The 21,751-nt window shown below is 40.2% G+C and overlaps 1 protein-coding gene across 1 annotated transcript; it reads right to left on the reverse strand.

Annotated features, from left to right (window-relative positions):
* Positions 1-2,901: 2,901 nt before the first annotated feature.
* Positions 2,902-19,176, reverse strand: LOC115731174 (G-type lectin S-receptor-like serine/threonine-protein kinase LECRK2). Its single transcript, XM_048278060.1, has 2 exons — positions 17,906-19,176; positions 2,902-4,151 (listed from the first exon to the last, which is right to left on the reverse strand). The coding sequence occupies exons 1-2, from the start codon at positions 19,174-19,176 to the stop codon at positions 3,035-3,037; spliced, it is 2,388 nt and encodes a 795-aa protein (XP_048134017.1). The 3' UTR covers positions 2,902-3,034.
* Between the last annotated feature and the right edge of the window lie 2,575 nt (positions 19,177-21,751).

A 21,751-nucleotide genomic window follows, 5' to 3' on the forward strand; every position in this document is an offset into this window, starting at 1 on the left:
TTTCACAACATAATCGGCAGCTGATAACCGAATTTGTCTTTAGTAATGAGCACACACTGAAAACTCTATCTATTGCTATGGCTTTATCTTTCAATGGTGCGCGCCTAGATTTGGTGTCATCTACTTGCTGAGCCAACAGCTGGTCCTAGTTTTTTTTTTTTCCTCTCTCTCTCTCTCTCTCTCTCCTTCACACACTTTCTTCTTCAACCACCATGGATGGGAGGGGTTGACCTAGATCTCTCCCCCCTCTTTCTTTTCTTAAGCTGTTTTATTTTCTATTTTCTCTTCTTGCTTTTCTCTCTTTTAGGAGTTTTTCTCTTCCTATTTAGTCTAAATCTGGAAGCTCTTTTATCTTATTTTTTAGGAGATTTCTATCTCGTTCTAGTTTAGATTAGGGTTTTCTGCTTGTATGTTTTCGGAGTTTCGCTCTTCTCGGGTTTCATCGGTGAATAAGTCCAATTTCAAAAAGGATCAAAGGAGTTTTGTGAAGGTTTCGCTCTCACGGGTGTCAATTCTATACTCGTTCAATCAATTTTATATTGTTCGAGTCTTGCATATAGTGGTAGATCACTAAAATTGCTTTAAAATTAAGGATTTTATCTTGTTCGAATTTTGTATAAAGTGGTTTAAAATTTTACGAGTGAGCCCGTCAAGTAATTAGTAACTTGCTAATGAAACCATGATGCGGCCAAGTGGGGTAAATTTCTAAAGAAGTTAATAATTTACTATTTCAATGTTTGGCAACTTACTAAGCTAAAAGCCAGCTTAAGTTGGTAAATTACTACTTACACGGTCCTTAACTGTACTCGCAAGATCTTGTCTCCAAAGACAGCCTCCTAAGTTACTAATTTCACTGCTAAGTTTTTGTTGTGAGTGGTAAATTATATTCTACTTGTTCCTTACTCTGCTAGTAACTTGTTATCGTGTGAGTTGATTTATGTCGAGTCATTAAATTAGCAGGTAAGTCATTAATTTTACCGCTAACTTTTATTTTAAGGGCTATATTCCTAAGAAAATTGATAACTTACTCTAGCATTTAATGTTGGTAAATTGCTAACATTGTCCGTAAATTACCATCAGTAGGTTGGACAACTATTGTATGATATTGCCAAAAGTACCCTGCACAGAAATTTGTTGACAAACGGAATATGATAATTCTACGTGATTGGAGTAGGCTTATGTCGTAATTTCACTGGTCGGCAGCGCAAACTTATCTAATTTAGAACAAGGCAAGTCTGCATGGGCGTGACCCTTAAGCTTGCCGTGCCGTGACCCGGAAACTTCCCAAGAAGAAACAGACACATTTGGAAGACTATGACAAAAAAAATTCTTCTATGTCTGGTGGAGATTTTATGAGATGACGACGATGGAGAAGAATGCAGAGACCGCAGTTGATTCATTCCCTATGAAATCAAATCAAACTGATTATAAGTTGTTTCGTGGAAATTGAATGTTTTGGTCATAATCGCAGATGCTTGAACGTACGTGAAAATTTCCTATGATGTCCCACATCAAAAGTGCGCTCCATGGATGTGATCTGTGGCGTTGCGGTGATGTAACGCTTAGACTTCAATGAGCCTTTTGCAGCTTGGAGAGAAATGGTTACGTCAATTGATGAACAAGCATAATTCTGCATATACGCTGCAACAATTTGCATCGAGGAGGGGTTAATAAAAATGAGGATAAGTGCACAAGAAGTCTCAAAACTTATCGTCAAAGTGCAATCGAATATTAAAACTTTGAAAATGTGCGATCAAGCCATAAAACTTGTTAAAGTGATGCAATCAGATCTCTTCGCTAGCTCGTTCACTTTGGCTAACGGAAAAAGTTAATCTTTCCATTGATGTTCAAAGAGTGAGAGGCTGATGTTGCCATGTCAACCATTTTAGAATAGAGAAATACTAAAAGATATTACTAATCAAATGTTCTTTGGTGCAACTAGAATATGAATAATTGTTTTCAAAATTTTAGAGAAATAAAAATCAGAGTAAAAGGAAAAATCAAATAAAAAAATTGCTTGTGTCGATCACAAAAATACTTGAATAAAAAATATTTTCATCATCTAAGAAAATGTTTAGATATAAATTTTTATCGATAATAAAAATATATTTCATTGACTAATTACTACAAGCGATATAGGCGATTATTTTTAAGAAAATATTTTCCAAATTGTTTATTTTTCACGAAACAAATGCAAGCTAAGAAGCATAATCAAAATCATAAGGTGAATGAACTTGACCCGTTGCCCAAATAATTTAATGGGGGCCGGCCACATGGAGATGGAATTGGGCCACATGCTCTTGAAATTGACCGGGCATTGGAGATCTTGAGAACTGGAGGGACAAAGGAGGAAGATATACATCGACTGTAGCTCACGGAGTGATCTGCAGACTCTGATTTCTTTGGCCTGCAAGAAGTAAATTGGTCGCAAAGAAAAGGAAGTGAGAGTCCCTTCTGTATGAATAGAAACGCAGCAGAACTGTTGAAATCGGGATTTCCGGGCAACGATCCACACCTCGAGGATCGGCAAGTTTCGTATAGATCTCATCGCTTAATTCAGCAGATGAGATCTGTTTTGCTTGGATCAGGTTAAAACACTGTTCTACCGCCTCGAATGCAACTTTGATGAAGCAAAATTGTCGATGAACACATTAGTTTTTTCCCGCGACATACAGGGATATGAATCCACCCATAATTCTTTAGAGATTCGACACGATATGGCCAGTGATTTTATATTTTTCTGTGACCGATTCTGCATCATTCGATGTAGTTACTCGATCACTTAACAATCTGAATCTCTCTTCAAAGTTGCATGCCGCCTGCAATGCAATCCGTTTTCGCCGACAATCATCAGCCCGTTCTCTCCTGGATACGTGCGAGGGAATGTTAAAAGCTCGAGCAAGATTTAGCTTATTTAAGCGGGATCCATGCGAAGAACCTTATGAAACACTTTATTCTGGCGTAATAGCACTAACAGACAATACCAAATACTTCTCATGATTACACAGGACACCAGTTGTCTTACTGAGCAAAATCATATTGAACTGATAAAAGAGGTTGGATCTGGAGGGACTGAGACCTCAACAGCTCCTTCCAACATCTGAGTGATTTTCTTCATGGTTGGCCTCAAAGCCGGGTCTTCCTGGATGCACCACAACGCGGTCATCACAAATCTTCTCACCCTCCTTATGTCGCTTGATGCCTCCTCATCGCTCTCCACTAGCTCGAGCATGCTCCCCTCGTGGTAGCAGTCATACACCCAGTCGACCAGCACAATTTGAGCTTCGCTTTCCGCTTCTGGCTCGTAGTTCTTTCTGCAGCAGATGAGCTCTAGCAACAGAATGCCGAAGCTGTAAACGTCTACTTTTCCAGAAATAGGCATGTTCCTGAACCATTCCGGTCCTAAATAACCTCTGGTTCCTCTAACCCCGGTGGTGGTTCGTGTTTGGTTCGCCATCAAGAGTTTAGCCAATCCGAAGTCTGATATTTTTGCGGTCAGAGAGCCATCAAGAAGAATATTTTGCGGCTTGATGTCGCAGTGGATTATATGCCTGGTGCAATCATCATGCAAGTAAGATAGCCCCCGCGCAACACCACAGGCAATTTCTACTCTTCTGTACCAGCTAGGCCTCGAAGAGCCAAAAAGGAAATCCGCCAAGCTGCCGTTGCTCATGAATTCATACACCAGAAGTCGGTGCTGACCCTCATTGCAGAATCCAAGCAACTGCACTAAGTTCTTGTGGTTAGTTTGGCTGATCGCACTCACTTCTCTTTCGAACTCCTTTTCCCTTTCTCCGGTCTTTGTCGCCAACACTTTCACCGCCACAAAGTTTGTATCTTGGGATCTGAGAACACCTTTGTACACTGCTCCAAAAGCACCCCTACCCAGTTCTTCTTTGAATCCACCTGTTGCTTCTTGAAGCTCCCGAAATGTGAAAGTCTTCGTGCCTGCAGCTTGATTGATCGGGACTGGCCGTGACAACTTAGCTTTCCTAGATCGGAATCTTCTATAAATTAAACAGGTAATGAGGAGTAAAAGCAAGTTCACAAACACCGAGCTACTCAACAGCACTGATCCGATGATAATCAGGGTTGAATTCTTGTTTTTCTTCTGGCCGTCTCCTGTGGATTTTGAAGTCGAGTTCTGTATCCTCTTTTTCCAGCAAGTTCCCTCGTCGCTGAAAATAGCAACTGCGCAAAAACAATCAACCAAGCAGGCCTCTCTGCACCAGTCCTCAGTTTGTGCCGCGCTACGCTCATAATCAGAAAGTGGCCAGTTTGTATGGAGCAGGCGATTGAAAGTGAACTGGTCTGTCTCGGGCCTACTTTCGTCACAACTCTGTGGTGTGAAGTCCTGTCTGCATCCGTTCATCTCGTTCGTTGAATCTAACGGAGTATATCCAGGTGGGCAGTGGCATCGGGGCCTCTGATCGTCTCCAAGACTACAGTAGCTGTTGAAACCACAAGCTCCAGTACCGATATTTAGCGGGATGCTTGTGCATATGTTTGGAGGGACCGGGGAAGAGACCACCGACCAACCCCTTGACCATCTGGAACTTGAATTTGCTGTCTTAGGGTGGACATATTGCCTGAAGACCCCATCGTATTCAAGGATCGCCCTTTGGTAAAATGCGCTGCTCGAGACTGGGTCTGAGGTGACGAGTTTGGGTACTGCTCCATTCGTTGCCGTGAGGTAGACCTGACCACTTTGATTGAATATCAATTGGAAGCCGCTACCATTGGTATTGATGACCCAGTAAGCATCTGAGACATCCAGCGGGGTAGGAGTGGCATAGAACGCGAGATTTCCGTCTTGTAGTATGAAGTGGAATCTCCCAGCGGAGTAATTCATTTCGGAGTAGCGAGCGATAACTTTAGTCCCTTGATCTAACTGTTGCGTAGGAAGTATCGTGTCCGTCGGTTGGTTGAACGTCTCCCACAAGTTGACATAGTTCCGGCTCACCAGGACAAAGTTCCCCGTGTCGAGCAGGACCGCATACGCTACACCAGCGACGGTTGGGTTAGGAGACCACAACTCTCCTCCTCCTGGGTCCTTAAGCACCAGCCGACCGTCGGTGGTCAACTGGATCTTCGAACCTTCTGGTGCTAGCTTATCGCCGTTCGCCGACCAGACTATTGTTTTGTCCTCTATCTTCTCGAACCATATAGCCAACAAATGAGCTCATCTTCCCATTTTCCGGAACCCGAATGCAAACTCCCCCGACGGGGACAGCCAGGAAGAGTTCCTGTCATCCGCTGTCAACGAGGAGCCCAAGGTTAAGTTGCGGTGGGTCTGAGCTCCGGCGGAAAGGGGAAGCGCAACAAGTACTAGAAGGATTCCTAGTACCATTGAAACCATGTTAGATGAAACTTGCGTGCTCCTTGAGGTGAGCTACGGCCTACTTCAGACTTAAGGATGGAAAACCAGCCTTCTTATGTAGATTTTCCCCCTTTCTATGCTACCCGAGTCTCCGCCGTACGTCCCCGTCGTTCACAGCGGTTGACTATTCCTTCTCCGTTAAATGTCCCACAGCTAGTTTGAACTTTGAACCTAAGTTTGTGGATAGGCTTTGCCCATATCAAAACATAGTTGACATATATCTACAATAATACTTTTACCAAATTTTCCGAAGTTTTAGAAAAAATTTCAAATAAAGGCTGAAACTGGATCTTGTTTAAAATAAGAACTTCTCCAGGTCTTTAATTGAGGAAATGTAGACACTTCTGTAGTAAAAGCAAATGATTAAGCAAAATATAAGGTGATATTTGTAGATATAATTTATTAATCAATCTTGTTTTTTGTCTTAATAAACCATTTGAAAGTATATGATCAGTATCCAATTTTTGCGATTTGATCTTTAAGTTATTGAGGCCTTTTTTTCTTCCTTTTTTGCCCTTTTCACTTAATTTTGTTTCTGTTTTCCTTAAAGTTCTTATTAGTTCTATTATTATATTCATCCAAATATTAGAAAGATATTATCTTATTATCTTATAATATCATCATGGATGGTAATTTTCTGATAACAATATCTTTGTAAATTTATTTTTCTTCATTTTCTTCATTTTTCCCTTTTCTTTTTTTAATAGAAAACAATGGTGAATGAAAACTTTTCAAAGTTAGAATAAAGGCAAGTCTGCTCCAAAAGCTTGCCGGGTCCAAGAAATTTTCTTAGGAACACACCAATTTGGAAGACTTTGACCAAGTGTAACATCTTGTCCCACATCGCCTAGGCCCTCTTTTGATTTGTAAGACGCGTTTTCTAAGAGTTGTATGGGTGGCCTCGGAAGAACAAAACTATGAGAACTGTGTGTCCAAAGTGGACAATATCTTGGAAGTGGCGCAGCGAAAGCGTGGTGGGCCTAGGCCGTTACACCAAGCATCGTACACGTTTAGTTGGAGAATTCATGAGATGAAAATGAATCGAGACCCCGCCGCCTAGGCCGTTACACCAAGCCTCGTACATGGGGGGTGGGGTGGGTGGGGCGGGGGTGTGTGGTATGGGGCCTAGGCCGTTACATCAAGCATCGTACATGTTTAGTTGGAGACTTCATGAGATGAAAATGAATAGAAGGCGGGCCCCACCGTAGATTCAATCCACGTGAATTCAAACCCATTGCTCGCGGAACTTGAATGCTTCAATCAGCTCCAACGTACGTGAAAATTTACTGTGTAGTCCCGTGTCAAACATGAGTTCAATGGATGTGGTCCATGGCTTGGGGTGATCTAATGCTTAGAATGCGACGGGTCTTGTGCGACTTGGAGTCGAATGGTTACAGCAACGATGAATTACCATAATACGGCAGTTACTCCACAAAACTGTTGGATATAAACCAAATTCATAAATGTCGAGACTATCGATCGACTTCCAATGTGCCGATTCAGTATCAATTCAGTGAATGAGGTGTTGATCGGTTGCTGATGTCCCTTGGACTCCCAAGGCGGATGCACGAATCAAGTCAAGTCTTTATTGTAGCCTTATTTTTGACAATCTTTATTATTGAGTCATTATTACTTGAGTCTATCAAAGAATCGGTTCATATTCCGATGTGTAGTTAATATAATGTATTTACATCTCGCATATTCGTGTTTCTAGAGTAAATCAAGAGTCGTGTGCCAAGCCTATAAATAGACGTGTCTTGTAACCATTTTGATATAGGTGAATCGATTATAAATGTACAGAATATTGAAAAGTCATTTTCTATATTCTCTTCCTTCATGAGCAGAGTTGAGTTGTGAGTGTTTGTGAGTGCCCCACCTTCAATTTATCCCATCAAATTGGTGTCAGACCTTATGATTTTCGTAAAAGTTTACTGTTTGTAATCGCGGCTACAAACACTCAGCTTCCTCTTTAGTATCCTCGTCTTACCAAAGAAAATTTTGGTAATTGGGCTTCTAGAATGAGAGCCTTTCTCGGCGCCCATGGTGTATGTGAAATGGCGAATGATGGCTATGAGGAGCTAGATGACGAAGCCACCTCGAACCAAAACCATATGAATGCCCTGGGGACGGTAAGAATGAAAGACCAATATGCCTTGTTCATAATCAATCTATTAAAAGCAAATGATTAAGAAAAATATAAGGTGACATTTGTAAATATAATTTATTAATCATTCTTGTTTTCCTCTTAATAAGCATTTAAAAGTACATGATCAGTATCCAATTTTTGTGATTTGATCGTTATTGAGGCCTTTTTTTTTAACTTTTCACTTGATTTTGTTTGTGTTTTCCTTATAGTTCTTATTAGTTCTATCATTATACTCATCAAAATATTAAAAAGATGTTATCTTATTATCTTCTAATATCATAATGGATAGCAATATCATCATAGAAAACAATGGTGAATGGAACATTGTCAAATTTAGAAAGTTTGCTCCAAAAGCTTGCCGGGACCTAGAAATTTTCCCAGGAACGCGCAAATTTGGAAGACTTTGAGCAAGCATCGTGCATGTTTTGTTGGAGACTTTATGAGATGAAAATGAAAGGAGAAGAAGGCAGGGGCTGTTGTAGATTCAATCCATATGGATTCAAACCCTCGGAGGGACGAGGAAATTTGCTGCGTAGGACCGCATCAAACGTGAGCTCGATGGATGTGGTCCATGGCATTGTGGTGATTCAATGCTCAGAATGCGATGGGGTCTTGTGCGACTTGGAGAGGAATGGTTACAGCAATGATAAATGAACATAATTCTGCAGATACTCCGCAAAAGTTTGCATACGGGAGGTTCCGAGGCTTCGACCTGGAACTCCTGTGTGTTTGGCTAAAGGGATGCCGTAGTGACATAACGATATTGTATTCTCGTGGACTAAACCACATCATGCAAAACTTACCACATCTTATAGCAAATTTGGTGTACATTTTAGTGTAAGGGCCTGTCTGGTAACGATTCTGGTTTTCTATTCTGTTTATTAAAATAAAAAAGAATTAGAATCATGTTTGTTAATGTAAATGATTCTCATTTCGATTCTGTTTCCGGAAATAGTTTTGGAGCAAAAGCAAAAAACAAAATAAAAAAAATTTTGATTTTAGAAAAAGAATTTCTTTTGAGAATCACAAAACAGAACACACCTATCACATTTTTTTTTCAGTTTTTTTTAGCACTTTTCGCTTGATCTAAAATATAACGATGTCTCATTTTCAAAGAAAAATATACAAGATAATAAAAAAAATAAAAATAAAAATAAAAATTCAACAAAATTAAAAAAATAAAATAAAATTCAGAAAATCCCTAAAAATAAAAGAAGCTTAAATTAGGCTAGTTTGAATTCATTTTTATTGGGCCTAGATTTCACAAATTTTATTCATTTTTAGGAAAATCATAAATACCTTTGAAATTAAATCCGAACCATATTTATTTAAGATTTTAGGGCTTCATTGGGCTTTTATGATGCAATTTATCAATGCCATGATTCCCTAATTGATCGCACTTGATTTCATTGGTTGTGATTTGTCTATGTTTAAGTGCTTTTTACTTAGTCTAATTTTAGAAAATTTAGAAAAAGACAAAAAGAACTCAGCGTGAATGGTTAGCATTGTCTTACCTCATAAGTTTAAAAATAAATCAAAAATTTACATGAAACACGGTTATAAAACAATCAATTTCGAATCCGAAAGGCCGTCGTTGGAAACACCTACGTAATCAAGTCCCTAGACCCTAAATTTCTCTAATTACGTAGAATCTAACGGTTTCTCTCGATTGTTCGATAAAGTTTTCGTTCTACCTTCCTCAAATACTACTACCGAATCCATTTGTATGTACACATCGACATGCCATCGATCACACTAAGATCAAATTTGTTATTCCTTCGTTGCGATTTGATATAGACCTGCGAAGGTCCCAGTTAATCTAAAATCACGCACTAACCTAACATGGCCTATCTTTTTTAAAACTTAAAATGACTCGTTATAACATGACAATTAAATAGAATAACACGAAAAAATTTTATATGCAATATGTAATATGTTAGACAAGAGAATCAATATAAATTAATCTTCGATTAATTCGAAATTTTAGATGAAATTTCACAAAGTAACTATATAATTATTTGACTTAAATGACAAAAATTAAGAAGAGAAATTATTTTCAAGAATAAAAATTTTACGCAATTATCAAACGCGTTTCTGTTTCAGGAATAGAAATTTTATGCATTTACCAAGCACGTTCCGATTCTCTAAAACCCATCCCGAGAATAGAATCAGAAAAAATAATTCTAATCAGAATCATATTTTAGAATTAGAATCGTTGCCATGCAGGCCCTAAGTGATCAGTGCACAAAACCGGAGTGTTCCTGTTTATAAAGTACACTGCACAAGAGGAAACTATCTACAGTTTTCTGCACGTCTCTGATCTTACTGTCAAGAGTCCCGTGCATGTTTAGCATCTCAGTCACAGCAGAAGTATTCCCGCCTGCACCGCCATGATAACGAACGCTAAAACTTCCCGTCCATACATTCGTCCCACAAATAAATTACAACCCGCCGCTTACCCGATGCTCGATTAGCAAGGCCAAAGGGCCAATTTTCCAAGAATCGTAAGAGTTCAATCAGGGCCTGACCTGATAATGAGCAGCTTCCGATAAGCTCTATACTGCATGAATCCCGCAAAAAATCTGGCCTGATTGAGTAGCAATTTTCCTGGATAAATTCCTGAATGCTCGACGGTTATGCTAAAATAGTTTGAATAGGCGGGGAAACTGTAGTCTTAATCTCTTCCATCTGCTCCTAACAAGAGTCGGGTGCAATGCCAACACGTGCTCAGGCATAAAATCATGTCTTGTTAAAATGCCCACCACAGGCGATCTCTGCAATAAAAGAGTATCAAGGGTAAACAGAACATAAACATTAAAAAAAAAAAAAAAATACGTTCAACCAGAGCAGGATGTATTACAATAAATTCACCCCCGTTCACATCGAAGTATCACACCAAATACTCGCAAGAGATGAGAAGAAAAATCAATCGTGATCCCTCCCCTGATCTCCTCCGATTTTCAAGTGAAACTAGGAAGCCACTAATTGTCAAGTAGCTGTATTTACAGAATTTCAGCTGAACGGAGAGGAGAACATCCTAGTACAAAACTGAGCTAGTGAAGATACAAAAATGTTTGGCAGTCCTCACCAGAATCCTTTTCACAGGGTTAAACTCGAACATAAGAAACATAATCTAGTGAAATAAGAATGGAATAGGTGAGGGTGAGAAAATCGAGCACATGAGGGCAAAGGAGGATGGTATTAGTGTAATTCTGAAAAATGGCACCCAATTTGCTGAAAAGAAGGACGGCATCTCTGTTCTCTACATATTGTCAATTATCCAACCAAGAAGATAAAGCCTATTTTGCAAGTAGACACAGGGCTAGAGCAAGATCAGTGAATTATGTTGTAATACTCTGATGCAAAAGTAAAAAAGAACAATACAATAGCTTTCGATAGAATTAAAGAAGTGAAGAAGAGAGCTTACGCCAGAGATTTTAGGTATCACCAGCACGTCTCAAGCCAACTTCCCGGAAAAGTATAAGAGCCTTCGCAAGTGACATCGTCTCCACGACCGTGTAAGGTGAAGCATTAGTAAATGGATGTAAATCCAAGAACATCTCCATCTCTTCTTCAGTCAATTCTATATCTTCTATCAAATTATAATGACCCAATCCCCTCTTCATGAAATCCTCCGCTGAAATCTGCTTGAAGGCATCAATATCTGCCGGAACTGGATCGGTCAAAAAAGCTTTCTTCTTTATAAGCTCTGTCAGATGAGCACGTAGAATCAACCCATACAGAAAGGGGGACTCTGAATGTGGAGGTTCATCAATTACGGGAAACCCGTTGTGCCTGGTAGTTCGCAACACGTGTACCACATTAGCGACCTTCTCGATGCCATGAAACAGCTGAAGGGGCCCGCTCACTACATCACCAACCGTTAGTTGTCTCATATATGGCTCGGCATGGGTCTCAAGGTAAGGAAAGCCCTTTGCTTTCATTATAAGGTCATAGATGTTGCCGTTGAAAGCATCAGCTACCGTCTTTGAAATAAGAAGAACAACCATCATCAAGGGCAGCAACAACAGATTGTTTGTCAGTTCCAAAAGGATTACACACAGAGAAACTGTCATCCTCATAGATCCACCAAGAAAAGAAGCAGCACCCAGCACAGCAAAAAGACCATGGTTAAGATTGGAATGAGAACCGACCAACATTCCAACAAAACGCCCATAAGATGCGCCAGTAACTATTACAGGAACAAAAAGGCCAGCAGGAGCAACAACGCCATAGCTAAGTATACTCAAGAAAAAACAAGTGACAAAGAATATAATTATAGAAGAGTAATGGAACTCGTCATCCGTGCCCTTGCTAAAGAGATTTTTTATTGCATCATCATTGGTGTTAAATATTAGGCTGGCAAGGTCGTTGTAATGTCCAGGAGGACATTGAAACTTCTTGTAGTTGCCAGATCGGCCTATTCTGGGTCTCCATTCAATTTAGTGTGGGAGAGTGGACGTAGGCTTACAAAAAGCCGAATTACTATAATCTCTTGTGCATTATCTTTTACTCTCTACTCACCTTTATTTACTGTCTAGTAGAAATATTGCATGATTCTATTGACTACATCCTCTCCTATCAAAGTTGAAGTTTTCAATTCTGCATTATCTTGTCAAGTTTGATTATATTAACCTATTCATCCCCCCTAGGTGTTTGGTCTAGCCAAAACAACACCTTGATCTAAATGTTGAGTAGGCAGTATCGTATCGGTCGGTTGGCTAAACGTCTCCCACAGGTTAACGTAGCTCCGGCCAAATAGGACAATGCTCCCCGTGTGGAGCATGGCTGCATACGCTACACGGTATGGTTCTGGTTAGGAGACCACAACTCTCTTCCTTCTGGTCGGCAAGCACCAATCGGACTGTCGGCAGTCAACTGGATCTTCGAACCCTCCGGTGCTAGATTATCGCCATTCGTGGACCAGACGATGGCCTTGTCCTCTATCTTCTCAAACCATATAGCCAACAAATGAGCTCCTCTTCCCATTTTCCGGAACCCGAAGGCGAACTCGCCAGACGGTGACAGCCAGTAAGAGTTCCTGTCATTCGCTGTTAACGAGGAGCCCAACGTGAGGTCGCTGTTGGTCTGAGCTTTGGCGGAAAGTGGAAGTGTGCCAAGTACGAGAAGGAATCGGAGCATCACTGAAGCCAAAGGAGATGAAATTCCTTTCAGGTGCTCCTTGAGTGGATCTACTTCAGCGTTAAGGATGAAAAAACCAGCGCTCTTTATAGAATTGATGTCTCTCTGGTACGCCCCGTCGTTCAAGGCAGATGACGATCCGTTCTCCATGCTTTTTACGAGAGCTAGTTCGAGCCAAGTCGGTCGCACTCGGGCTTTCCACGTTAACGTTGCGGACGTAAATTTAAAACAATGACTTGGCATCATGTATGAATCAGCAAGGACGACCTGTTATGTCCTAAAGTACTTTCTACCAGTCAACATTCTTGTCATTGAGACGTTGGACGGCTCGGAATTGGGTTTTCCCTTAACTATCTTCCGAGTGAATGTATCTTACTTGTGTTGCGCGTTCTCGATAATATATAAACTAATTGATCAAGCTTTTGATTTGCTTTTTTTTTTTTTTTTGGTTGAAAGCTTTTGTATTTGGCACTTGCGAGATTATAGATAGCTGTTTTCGCCATGATCAAAGTTCCACAAAACTTGTTAACATTGAAATTTCATGTAAAAGTTGACTGGCCGTATTTTTTCATCCGCTCAAAACAATTTATAGTTTTGGAACGAAAGTATACCTTTCCCAAATCTAATATCCACGTGTAGATTTGCCAATTATCTTTTGATTTAACAAGCAGCCCGTCACTTGTCAATAGGACAATGAATCCACCGACTTGACATCTAGCAAGAGATTACCAAGTGTTTTATATTTTCAAGTGAACCTGTCGATTGACCAGTAAATCATCAACAAAATACAAAATTGGTTTTTTTAGAGTTTTACAAGTGGCTCCCTTCGGTTAATCAAGAATCGATCAACGAAAAAATAATTACCCAATGTTTTAACATGCAAATTTTAGGTTTTATCTTGTTTTTTTTTTTTTGTCAAAAGTAACATTTCGTATCATTCACTAGGAGACGAGAGAAAATTTTCAGTTCAAATGAAAATATATATTGGATAATTTCAAAATAAAACAAGCTCCGGATGAAAAGAGAAATCATTAGAACAAGGTTATGGATCATACGCTTAAGAGCGTCTCTATGACTTTTTCACAACATAATCGGCAGCTGATAACCGAATTTGTCTTTAGTAATGAGCACACATCGAAAACTCTATCTATTGCTATGGCTTTATCTTTCAATGGTGCGCGCCTAGATTTGGTGTCATCTACTTGCTGAGCCAACAGCTGGTCCTAGTTTTTTTTTTTTCCTCTCTCTCTCTCTCTCTCTCTCTCCTTCACACACTTTCTTCTTCAACCACCATGGATGGGAGGGGTTGACCTAGATCTCTCCCCCCTCTTTCTTTTCTTAAGCTGTTTTATTTTCTATTTTCTCTTCTTGCTTTCCTCTCTTTTAGGAGTTTTTCTCTTCCTATTTAGTCTAAATCTGGAAGCTCTTTTATCTTATTTTTTAGGAGATTCCTATCTCGTTCTAGTTTAGATTAGGGTTTTCTGCTTGTATGTTTTCATGGTTTTGCTCTTCTCGGGTTTCATCGGTGAACAAGTCCAATTTCAAAAAGGACCAAAGGAGTTTTGTGAAGGTTTCGCTCTCACCGGTGTCAATTTTATACTCGTTCAACCGATTTTATGTTGTTAGAGTCTTGCATATAGTGGCAGATCACTAAAATTGCTTTAAAATTAAGGATTTTATCTTGTTCGAATTTTGTATAAAGTGGTTTAAAATTTTACGAGTGAGCCCGTCAAGTAATTAGTAACTTGCTAATGAAACCATGATGCGGCCAAGTGGGGTAAATTTCTAAAGAAGTTGATAATTTACTATTTCAATGTTTGGCAACTTACTAAGCTAAAAGCCAGCTTAAGTTGGTAAATTACTACTTACACGGTCCTCAACTGTACTCACAAGATCTTGTCTCCAAAGACAGCCTCCTAAGTTACTAATTTCACTGCTAAGTTTTTGTTGTGAGTGGTAAACTATATTCTACTTGTTCCTTACTCTGCTAGTAACTTGTTATCGTGTGAGTTGATTTATGTCGAGTCATTAAATTAGCAGGTAAGTCATTAATTTTACCGCTAACTTTTATTTTAAGGGCTATATTCCTAAGAAAATTGATAACTTACTCTAGCATTTAATGTTGGTAAATTGCTAACATTGTCCGTAAATTACCATCAGTAGGTTGGACAACTATTGTATGATATTGCCAAAAGTACCCTGCACAGAAATTTGTTGACAAACGGAATATGATAATTCTACGTGATTGGAGTAAGCTTATGTCGTAATTTCACTGGCCGGCAGCGCAAACTTATCTAATTTAGAACAAGGCAAGTCTGCATGGGCGTGACCCTTAAGCTTGCCGTGCCGTGATCCGGAAACTTTCCAAGAAGGAACAGACACATTTGGAAGACTACGACAAAAAAAATTCTTCTATGTTTGGTGGAGATTTTATGAGATGAAAACGATGGAGAAGAATGCAGAGACCGCAATTGATTCATTCCCTATGAAATCAAATCAAATCAAATCGATTATAAGTTGTTTCGTGGAAATTGAATGTTTCGGTCATAATCGCAGATGCTCAAACGTACGTGAAAATTTCCTATGATGTCCCACATCCAAAGTGCGCTCAATGGATGTGATATGTGGCGTTGCGGTGATGTAATGCTTAGACTGCAATGAGCCTTTTGCAGCTTGGAGAGAAATGGTTACATCAATTGATGAACAAGCATAATTCTGCATATATGCTGCAACAATTTGCATCGAGGCAGAGTTAATAAAAATGAGGATGAGTACACAAGAAGTCTCAAAACTTGTCGCCAAAGTGCAATCGAATATTAAAACTTTGAAACTGTGCAATCAAGTCCTAAAACTTGTTAAAGTGATGCAATTAGATCTCTTTGCTAGCTCGTTCACTTTGGCTAACGGAAAAAGTTAATCTTTCCATTGATGTTCAAAGAGTGAGAGGCTGATGTTGCCATGTCAACCATTTTAGAATAGAGAAATACTAAAAGATATTACTAATCAAATGTTCTTTGGTGCAACTAGAATATGAATAATTGTTTTCAAAATTTTAGAGAAATAAAAATCAGAGTAAAAGGAAAAATCAAATAAAAAAATTGCTTGTGTCGATCACAAAAATACTTGAGTAAAAAATATTTTCATCATCCAAGAAAATATTTAGACATAAATTTTTATCGATAATAAAAATATATTTCATTGACTAATTACTACAAGCGATATAGGCGATTATTTTTAAGAAAATATTTTCCAAATCGTTTATTTTTCACGAAACAAACACAGGCTAAGAAGCATAATCAAAATCATTAGGTGATGAACTTGAGCCGTGGCCTAAATGATTTAATGGGGGCCGGCCACATGGAGATGGAATTGGGCCACATGCTCTTGAAATTGACCAGGCATTGGAGATCTTGAGAACTGGAGTGACAAAGGAGGAAGTGTATACATCGACCGTAGCTCACGGAGTGATCTGCAGACTCTGATTTCTTTGGCCTGCAAGAAGTAAGTTGGTCGCAAAGAAAAGGAAGTGAGAGTCCCTTGTATGAATAGAAACGCAGCAGAACTGTTGAAATCGGGATGTCCGGGCACCGATTCACACCTCGAGGATCGGCAAGTTTCATATAGTTCTCATCGTTTAATTCAGCAGATAAGATCTGTTTTGCTTGGATCAGGTGACAACACTGTTCTACCGCCTGGAATGCAACTTTGATGAAGCAAAATTGTCGATGAACACATTAGTTTTTTCCCACGACATACAGGGATATGAATCCACCCATAATTCTTTAGAGATTCGACACGATATGGCCCGTGATTTTATATTTGTCAGTGACCGATTCTGCATCATTCAATGTAGTTACTCGATCACTTAACAATCTGAATCTCGCTTCAAAGTTGCATGCCGCCTGCAATGCAATCCGTTTTCGCCGACAATCATCAGCCTGTTCTCTCCTGGATACGTGCGAGGGAATGTTAAAAGCTCGAGCAAGATTTAGCTTATTTAAGCGGGATCCATGCGAAGAACCTTATGAAACACTTTATTCTGGCGTAATAGCACTAATTAACAGACAATACCAAATACTTCTCATGATTACACAGGACACCAGTTGTCTTACTGAGCAAAATCATATTGAACTGATAAAAGAGGTTGGATCTGGAGGGACTGAGACCTCAACAGCTCCTTCCAACATCTGAGTGATTTTCTTCATGGTTGGCCTCAAAGCCGGGTCTTCCTGGATGCACCACAACGCGGTCATCACAAATCTTCTCACCCTCCTTATGTCGCTTGATGCCTCCTCATCGCTCTCCACTAGCTCGAGCATGCTCCCTCGTGGTAGCAGTCATACACCCAGTCGACCAGCACAATTTGAGCTTCGCTTTCCGCTTCTGGCTCGTAGTTCTTTCTGCAGCAGATGAGCTCTAGCAACAGAATGCCGAAGCTGTAAACGTCTACTTTTCCAGAAATAGGCATGTTCCTGAACCATTCTGGTCCTAAATAACCTCTGGTTCCTCTAACCCCGGTGGTGGTCCGTGTTTGGTTCGCCATCAAGAGTTTAGCCAATCCGAAGTCTGATATTTTTGCAGTCAGAGAGCCATCAAGAAGAATATTTTGCGGCTTGATGTCGCAGTGGATTATATGCCTGGTGCAATCATCATGCAAGTAAGATAGCCCCCGCGCAACACCACAGGCAATTTCTACTCTTCTGTACCAGCTAGGCCTCGAAGAGCCAAAAAGGAAATCCGCCAAGCTGCCGTTGCTCATGAATTCATACACCAGAAGTCGGTGCTGACCCTCATTGCAGAATCCAAGCAACTGCACTAAGTTCTTGTGGTTAGTTTGGCTGATCGCACTCACTTCTCTTTCGAACTCCTTTTCCCTTTCTCCGGTTTTTGTCGCCAACACTTTTACCGCCACAAAGTTTGTATCTTGGGATCTGAGAACACCTTTGTACACTGCTCCAAAAGCACCCCTACCCAGTTCTTCTTTGAATCCACCTGTTGCTTCTTGAAGCTCCCGAAAAGTGAAAGTCTGCGTGCCTGCAGCTTGATTGATCGGGACTGGCCGTGACAACTTAGCATTCCTAGATCGGAATCTTCTATAAATTAAACAGGTAATGAGGAGTAAAAGCAAGTTCACAAACACCGAGCTACTCAACAGCACTGATCCGATGATAATCAGGGTTGAATTCTTGTTTTTCTTCTGGCCGTCTCCTGTGGATTTTGAAGTCGAGTTCTGTATCCTGACCTTGATCAGAGCTTTTCCACCCACACTAGTATCCATCACACCATTTGAAAGAGGGATCCTCTTTTTCCAGCAAGTTCCCTCGTCGCTGAAAATAGCAACTGCGCAAAAACAATCAACCAAGCAGGCCTCTCTGCACCAGTCCTCAGTTTGTGCCGCGCTACGCTCATAATCAGAAAGTGGCCAGTTTGTATGGAGCAGGCGATTGAAAGTGAACTGGTCTGTCTCGGGCCTACTTTTGTCACAACTCTGTGGTGTGAAGTCCTGTCTGCATCCGTTCATCTCGTTCGTTGAATCTAACGGAGTATATCCAGGTGGGCAGTGGCATCGGGGCCTCTGATCGTCTCCAAGACTACAGTAGCTGTTGAAACCACAAGCTCCAGTACCGATATTTAGCGGGATGCTTGTGCATATGTTTGGAGGGACTGGGGAAGAGACCACCGACCAGCCCCTTGACCATCTGGAACTTGAATTTGCTGTCTTAGGGTGGACATATTGCCTGAAGACCCCATCGTATTCAAGGATCGCCCTTTGGTAAAATGCGCTGCTCGAGACTGGGTCTGAGGTGACGTCTTTGAGTACTGTTCCATTCGTTGCCGTGAGGTAGACCTGACCACTTTGATTGAATATCAATTGGAAGCCGCTACCATTGGTATTGATGACCCAGTAAGCATCTGAGACATCCAGCGGGGTAGGAGTGGCATAGAACGCGAGATTTCCGTCTTGTAGTATGAAGTGGAATCTCCCAGCGGAGTAATTCATTTCGGAGTAGCGAGCGATAACTTTAGTCCCTTGATCTAACTGTTGCGTAGGAAGTATCGTGTCCGTCGGTTGGTTGAACGTCTCCCACAAGTTGACATAGTTCCGGCTCACCAGGACAAAGTTCCCCGTGTCGAGCAGGACCGCATACGCTACACCAGCGACGGTTGGGTTAGGAGACCACAACTCTCCTCCTCCTGGGTCGTTAAGCACCAGCCGACCGTCGGTGGTCAACTGGATCTTCGAACCTTCTGGTGCTAGCTTATCGCCATTCGCCGACCAGACTATTGTTTTGTCCTCTATCTTCTCGAACCATATAGCCAACAAATGAGCTCCTCTTCCCATTTTCCGGAACCCGAATGCGAACTCGCCCGACGGTGACTGCCAGGAAGAGTTCCTGTCATCCGCTGTCAACAAAGAGCCCAAGGTTAAGTTGCGGTGGGTCTGAGCTCCGACGGAAAGGGGAAGCGCAACAAGTACTGGAAGGATTCCTAGTACCATTGAAACCATGTTAGATGAAACTTGCGTGCTCCTTGAGGTGAGCTACGGCCTACTTCAGCCTTAAGGATGGAAAACCAGCCTTCTTATGTAGATTTTCCCACTTTCTATGCTACCCGAGTCTCCGCCGTACGTCCCCGTCGTTCACGGCGGTTGACTATTCCTTCTCCGTTTAATGTCCCACAGCTAGTTTGAACTTTGAACCTAAGTTTGTGGATAGGCTTTGCCCATGTCAAAACATAGTTGGACATATATCTACAATAATGTTTTTACCAAATTTTTCAAAGTTTTAGAGAAAATTTCAAATAAGAGTCCGAAGTGCTCTTATTTTCTCAAATAAAGGCTCAAAGTAGATCTTGTTTAAAATAAGAACTTCTCCAGGTCTTTAATTGAGAAAATATAGACACCAAGCTTAATTTTATAAAGCCCTTCCGTAGTAAAAGCAAATGATTAAGCAAAATATAAGGTGATATTTGTAGATATAATTTATTAATCAATCTTGTTTTTTGTCTTAATAAACCATTTGAAAGTATATGATCAGTATCCAATTTTTGTGATTTGATCTTTAAGTTATTGAGGCCTTTTTTTTTTTTTTTGCCCCCTTTTCACTTGATTTTGTTTCTGTTTTCCTTAAAGTTCTTATTAGTTCTATTATTATATTCATCCAAATATTAGAAAGATATTATCTTATTATCTTATAATATCATCATGGATGGTAATTTTCTGATAACAATATCTTTGTAAATTTATTTATCTTCATTTTCTTCATTTTTCCCTTTTCTTTTTTTCATAGAAAACAATGGTGAATGAAAACTTTTCAAAGTTAGAATAAAGGCAAGGCTGCTCCAAAAGCTTGCCGGGTTCAAGAAATTTTCTCTGGAACACGCCAATTTGGAGGACTTTGACCAAGTGTAACATCTTGTCCCACATTGCCTAGGTCCTCCTTTGATTTGTAAGACGCGTTTTCTAAGAGTTGTATGGGTGGCCTCGGAAGAACAAAATCATGAGAACTGTGTGTCCAAAGTGGACAATATCTTGCAAGTGGTGCAACGAAAGCATGATGGGCCTAGGCCGTTACATCAAACATCGTACATGTTTAGTTGGAGACTTCATGAGATGAAAATGAATCGAGACCCCGCCGCCTAGGCCATTACACCAAGCCTCGTACATGTTGGGGTGGGGGTGGGGTTGGGTGGTGTGGGGCCTAGGCCGTTACATCAAGCATCGTACATGTTTAGTTGGAGACTTCATGAGATGAAAATGAATAGAAGGCGGGCGCCGCCGTAGATTCTATCCACGTGAATTCAAACCCATTGCTTGCGGAACTTGAATGCTTCAATCATCTCCAACGTGCGTGAAACTTTGCTGTGTAGTCCCGTGTCAAACATGAGTTCAATGGATGTGGTTCATGGCTTGGGGCGATTTAATGCTTAGAATGCGACGAGTCTTGTGCGACTTGGAGTCGAATGGTTACAGCAACGATAACTATTGGATATAAACCAAATTCATAAATGTTGAGACTATCGATCGACTTCCAATGTGTCGATTCAGTATCAATTCAGTGAATGAGGTGTTGATCGGTTGCTGATGTCCCTTGGACTCCCAAGGCGGATGCATGAATCAAGTCAAGTCTTTATTGTAGCCTTACTTTTGACAGTCTTTATTATTGAGTCATTATTAGTTGAGTGAATCGGTTCATATTCCGACGTGCAGTTTATGTAATATATTTACATCTCGCATGTTCATGTTTTTAGAGTAAATCAAGAGTCGTGTGCCAAGCCTATAAATAGACGTGTCTTGTAACCATTTTGATATACGTGAATCAATTATAAATGTACAGAATATTGAAAAGTCATTTTCTATATTCTCTTCCTTCATGAGCAGAGTTGAGTTGTGAATGTTTGTGAGTGCCCCACCTTCGATTTATCCCATTAAATTGGTATCAGACCTTATGATTTTCGTAAAAGTTTACGGTTTGTAATCATGGCTACAAACACTCAGCTTCCTCTTCAGTATCCTCATCTTACCAAATAAAATTTTGGTAATTGGGCTTCTAGAATGAGAGCCTTTCTCGGCGCCCATGGTGTATGTGAAATGGTGAACGATGGCTATGAGGAGCTAGATGACGAAGCCACCTCGAACCAAAACCGGATGAATGCCCTGGGGACGGTAAGAATGAAAGACCAATATGCCTTGTTCATAATCAATCCATTAAAAGCAAATGATTAAGCAAAATATAAGGTGACATTTGTAAATATAATTTATTAATCATTCTTGTTTTCCTCTTAATAAGCATTTAAAAGTACATGATCAGTATCCAATTTTTGTGATTTGATCGTTATTGAGGCCTTTTTTTTTTTTGTCCTTTTCACTTGATTTTGTTTCTGTTTTCCTTATAGTTCTTATTAGTTCTATCATTATACTCATCAAAAGATTAAAAAGATATTATCTTATTATCTTCTAATATCATAATGGATAGTAATATCATCATAGAAAACAATGGTGAATGGAAACTTGTCAAATTTAGAATAAAGGCAAGTCTGCTCCAAAAGCTTGCCGGGACCAAGAAATTTTCCCAGGAACACGC

This window comes from Rhodamnia argentea, chromosome 4 (assembly GCF_020921035.1).
Source record: "Rhodamnia argentea isolate NSW1041297 chromosome 4, ASM2092103v1, whole genome shotgun sequence".
Classification (NCBI taxonomy): Eukaryota; Viridiplantae; Streptophyta; class Magnoliopsida; order Myrtales; family Myrtaceae; genus Rhodamnia; species Rhodamnia argentea.

What these genes read in the sequence shown, in the direction of transcription:
- LOC115731174 (XM_048278060.1), bottom strand. Translation starts at nt 19,176, where the DNA reads ATGGTTTCAATGGTACTAGGAATCCTTCCAGTACTTGTTGCGCTTCCC. An exon ending in AAAGCTCTGATCAAGGTCAG is followed by an intron (nt 4,152 to 17,905) that starts GATACAGAACTC and finishes CTGGAAAAAGAG; the next exon opens with GATACAGAACTCGACTTCAA.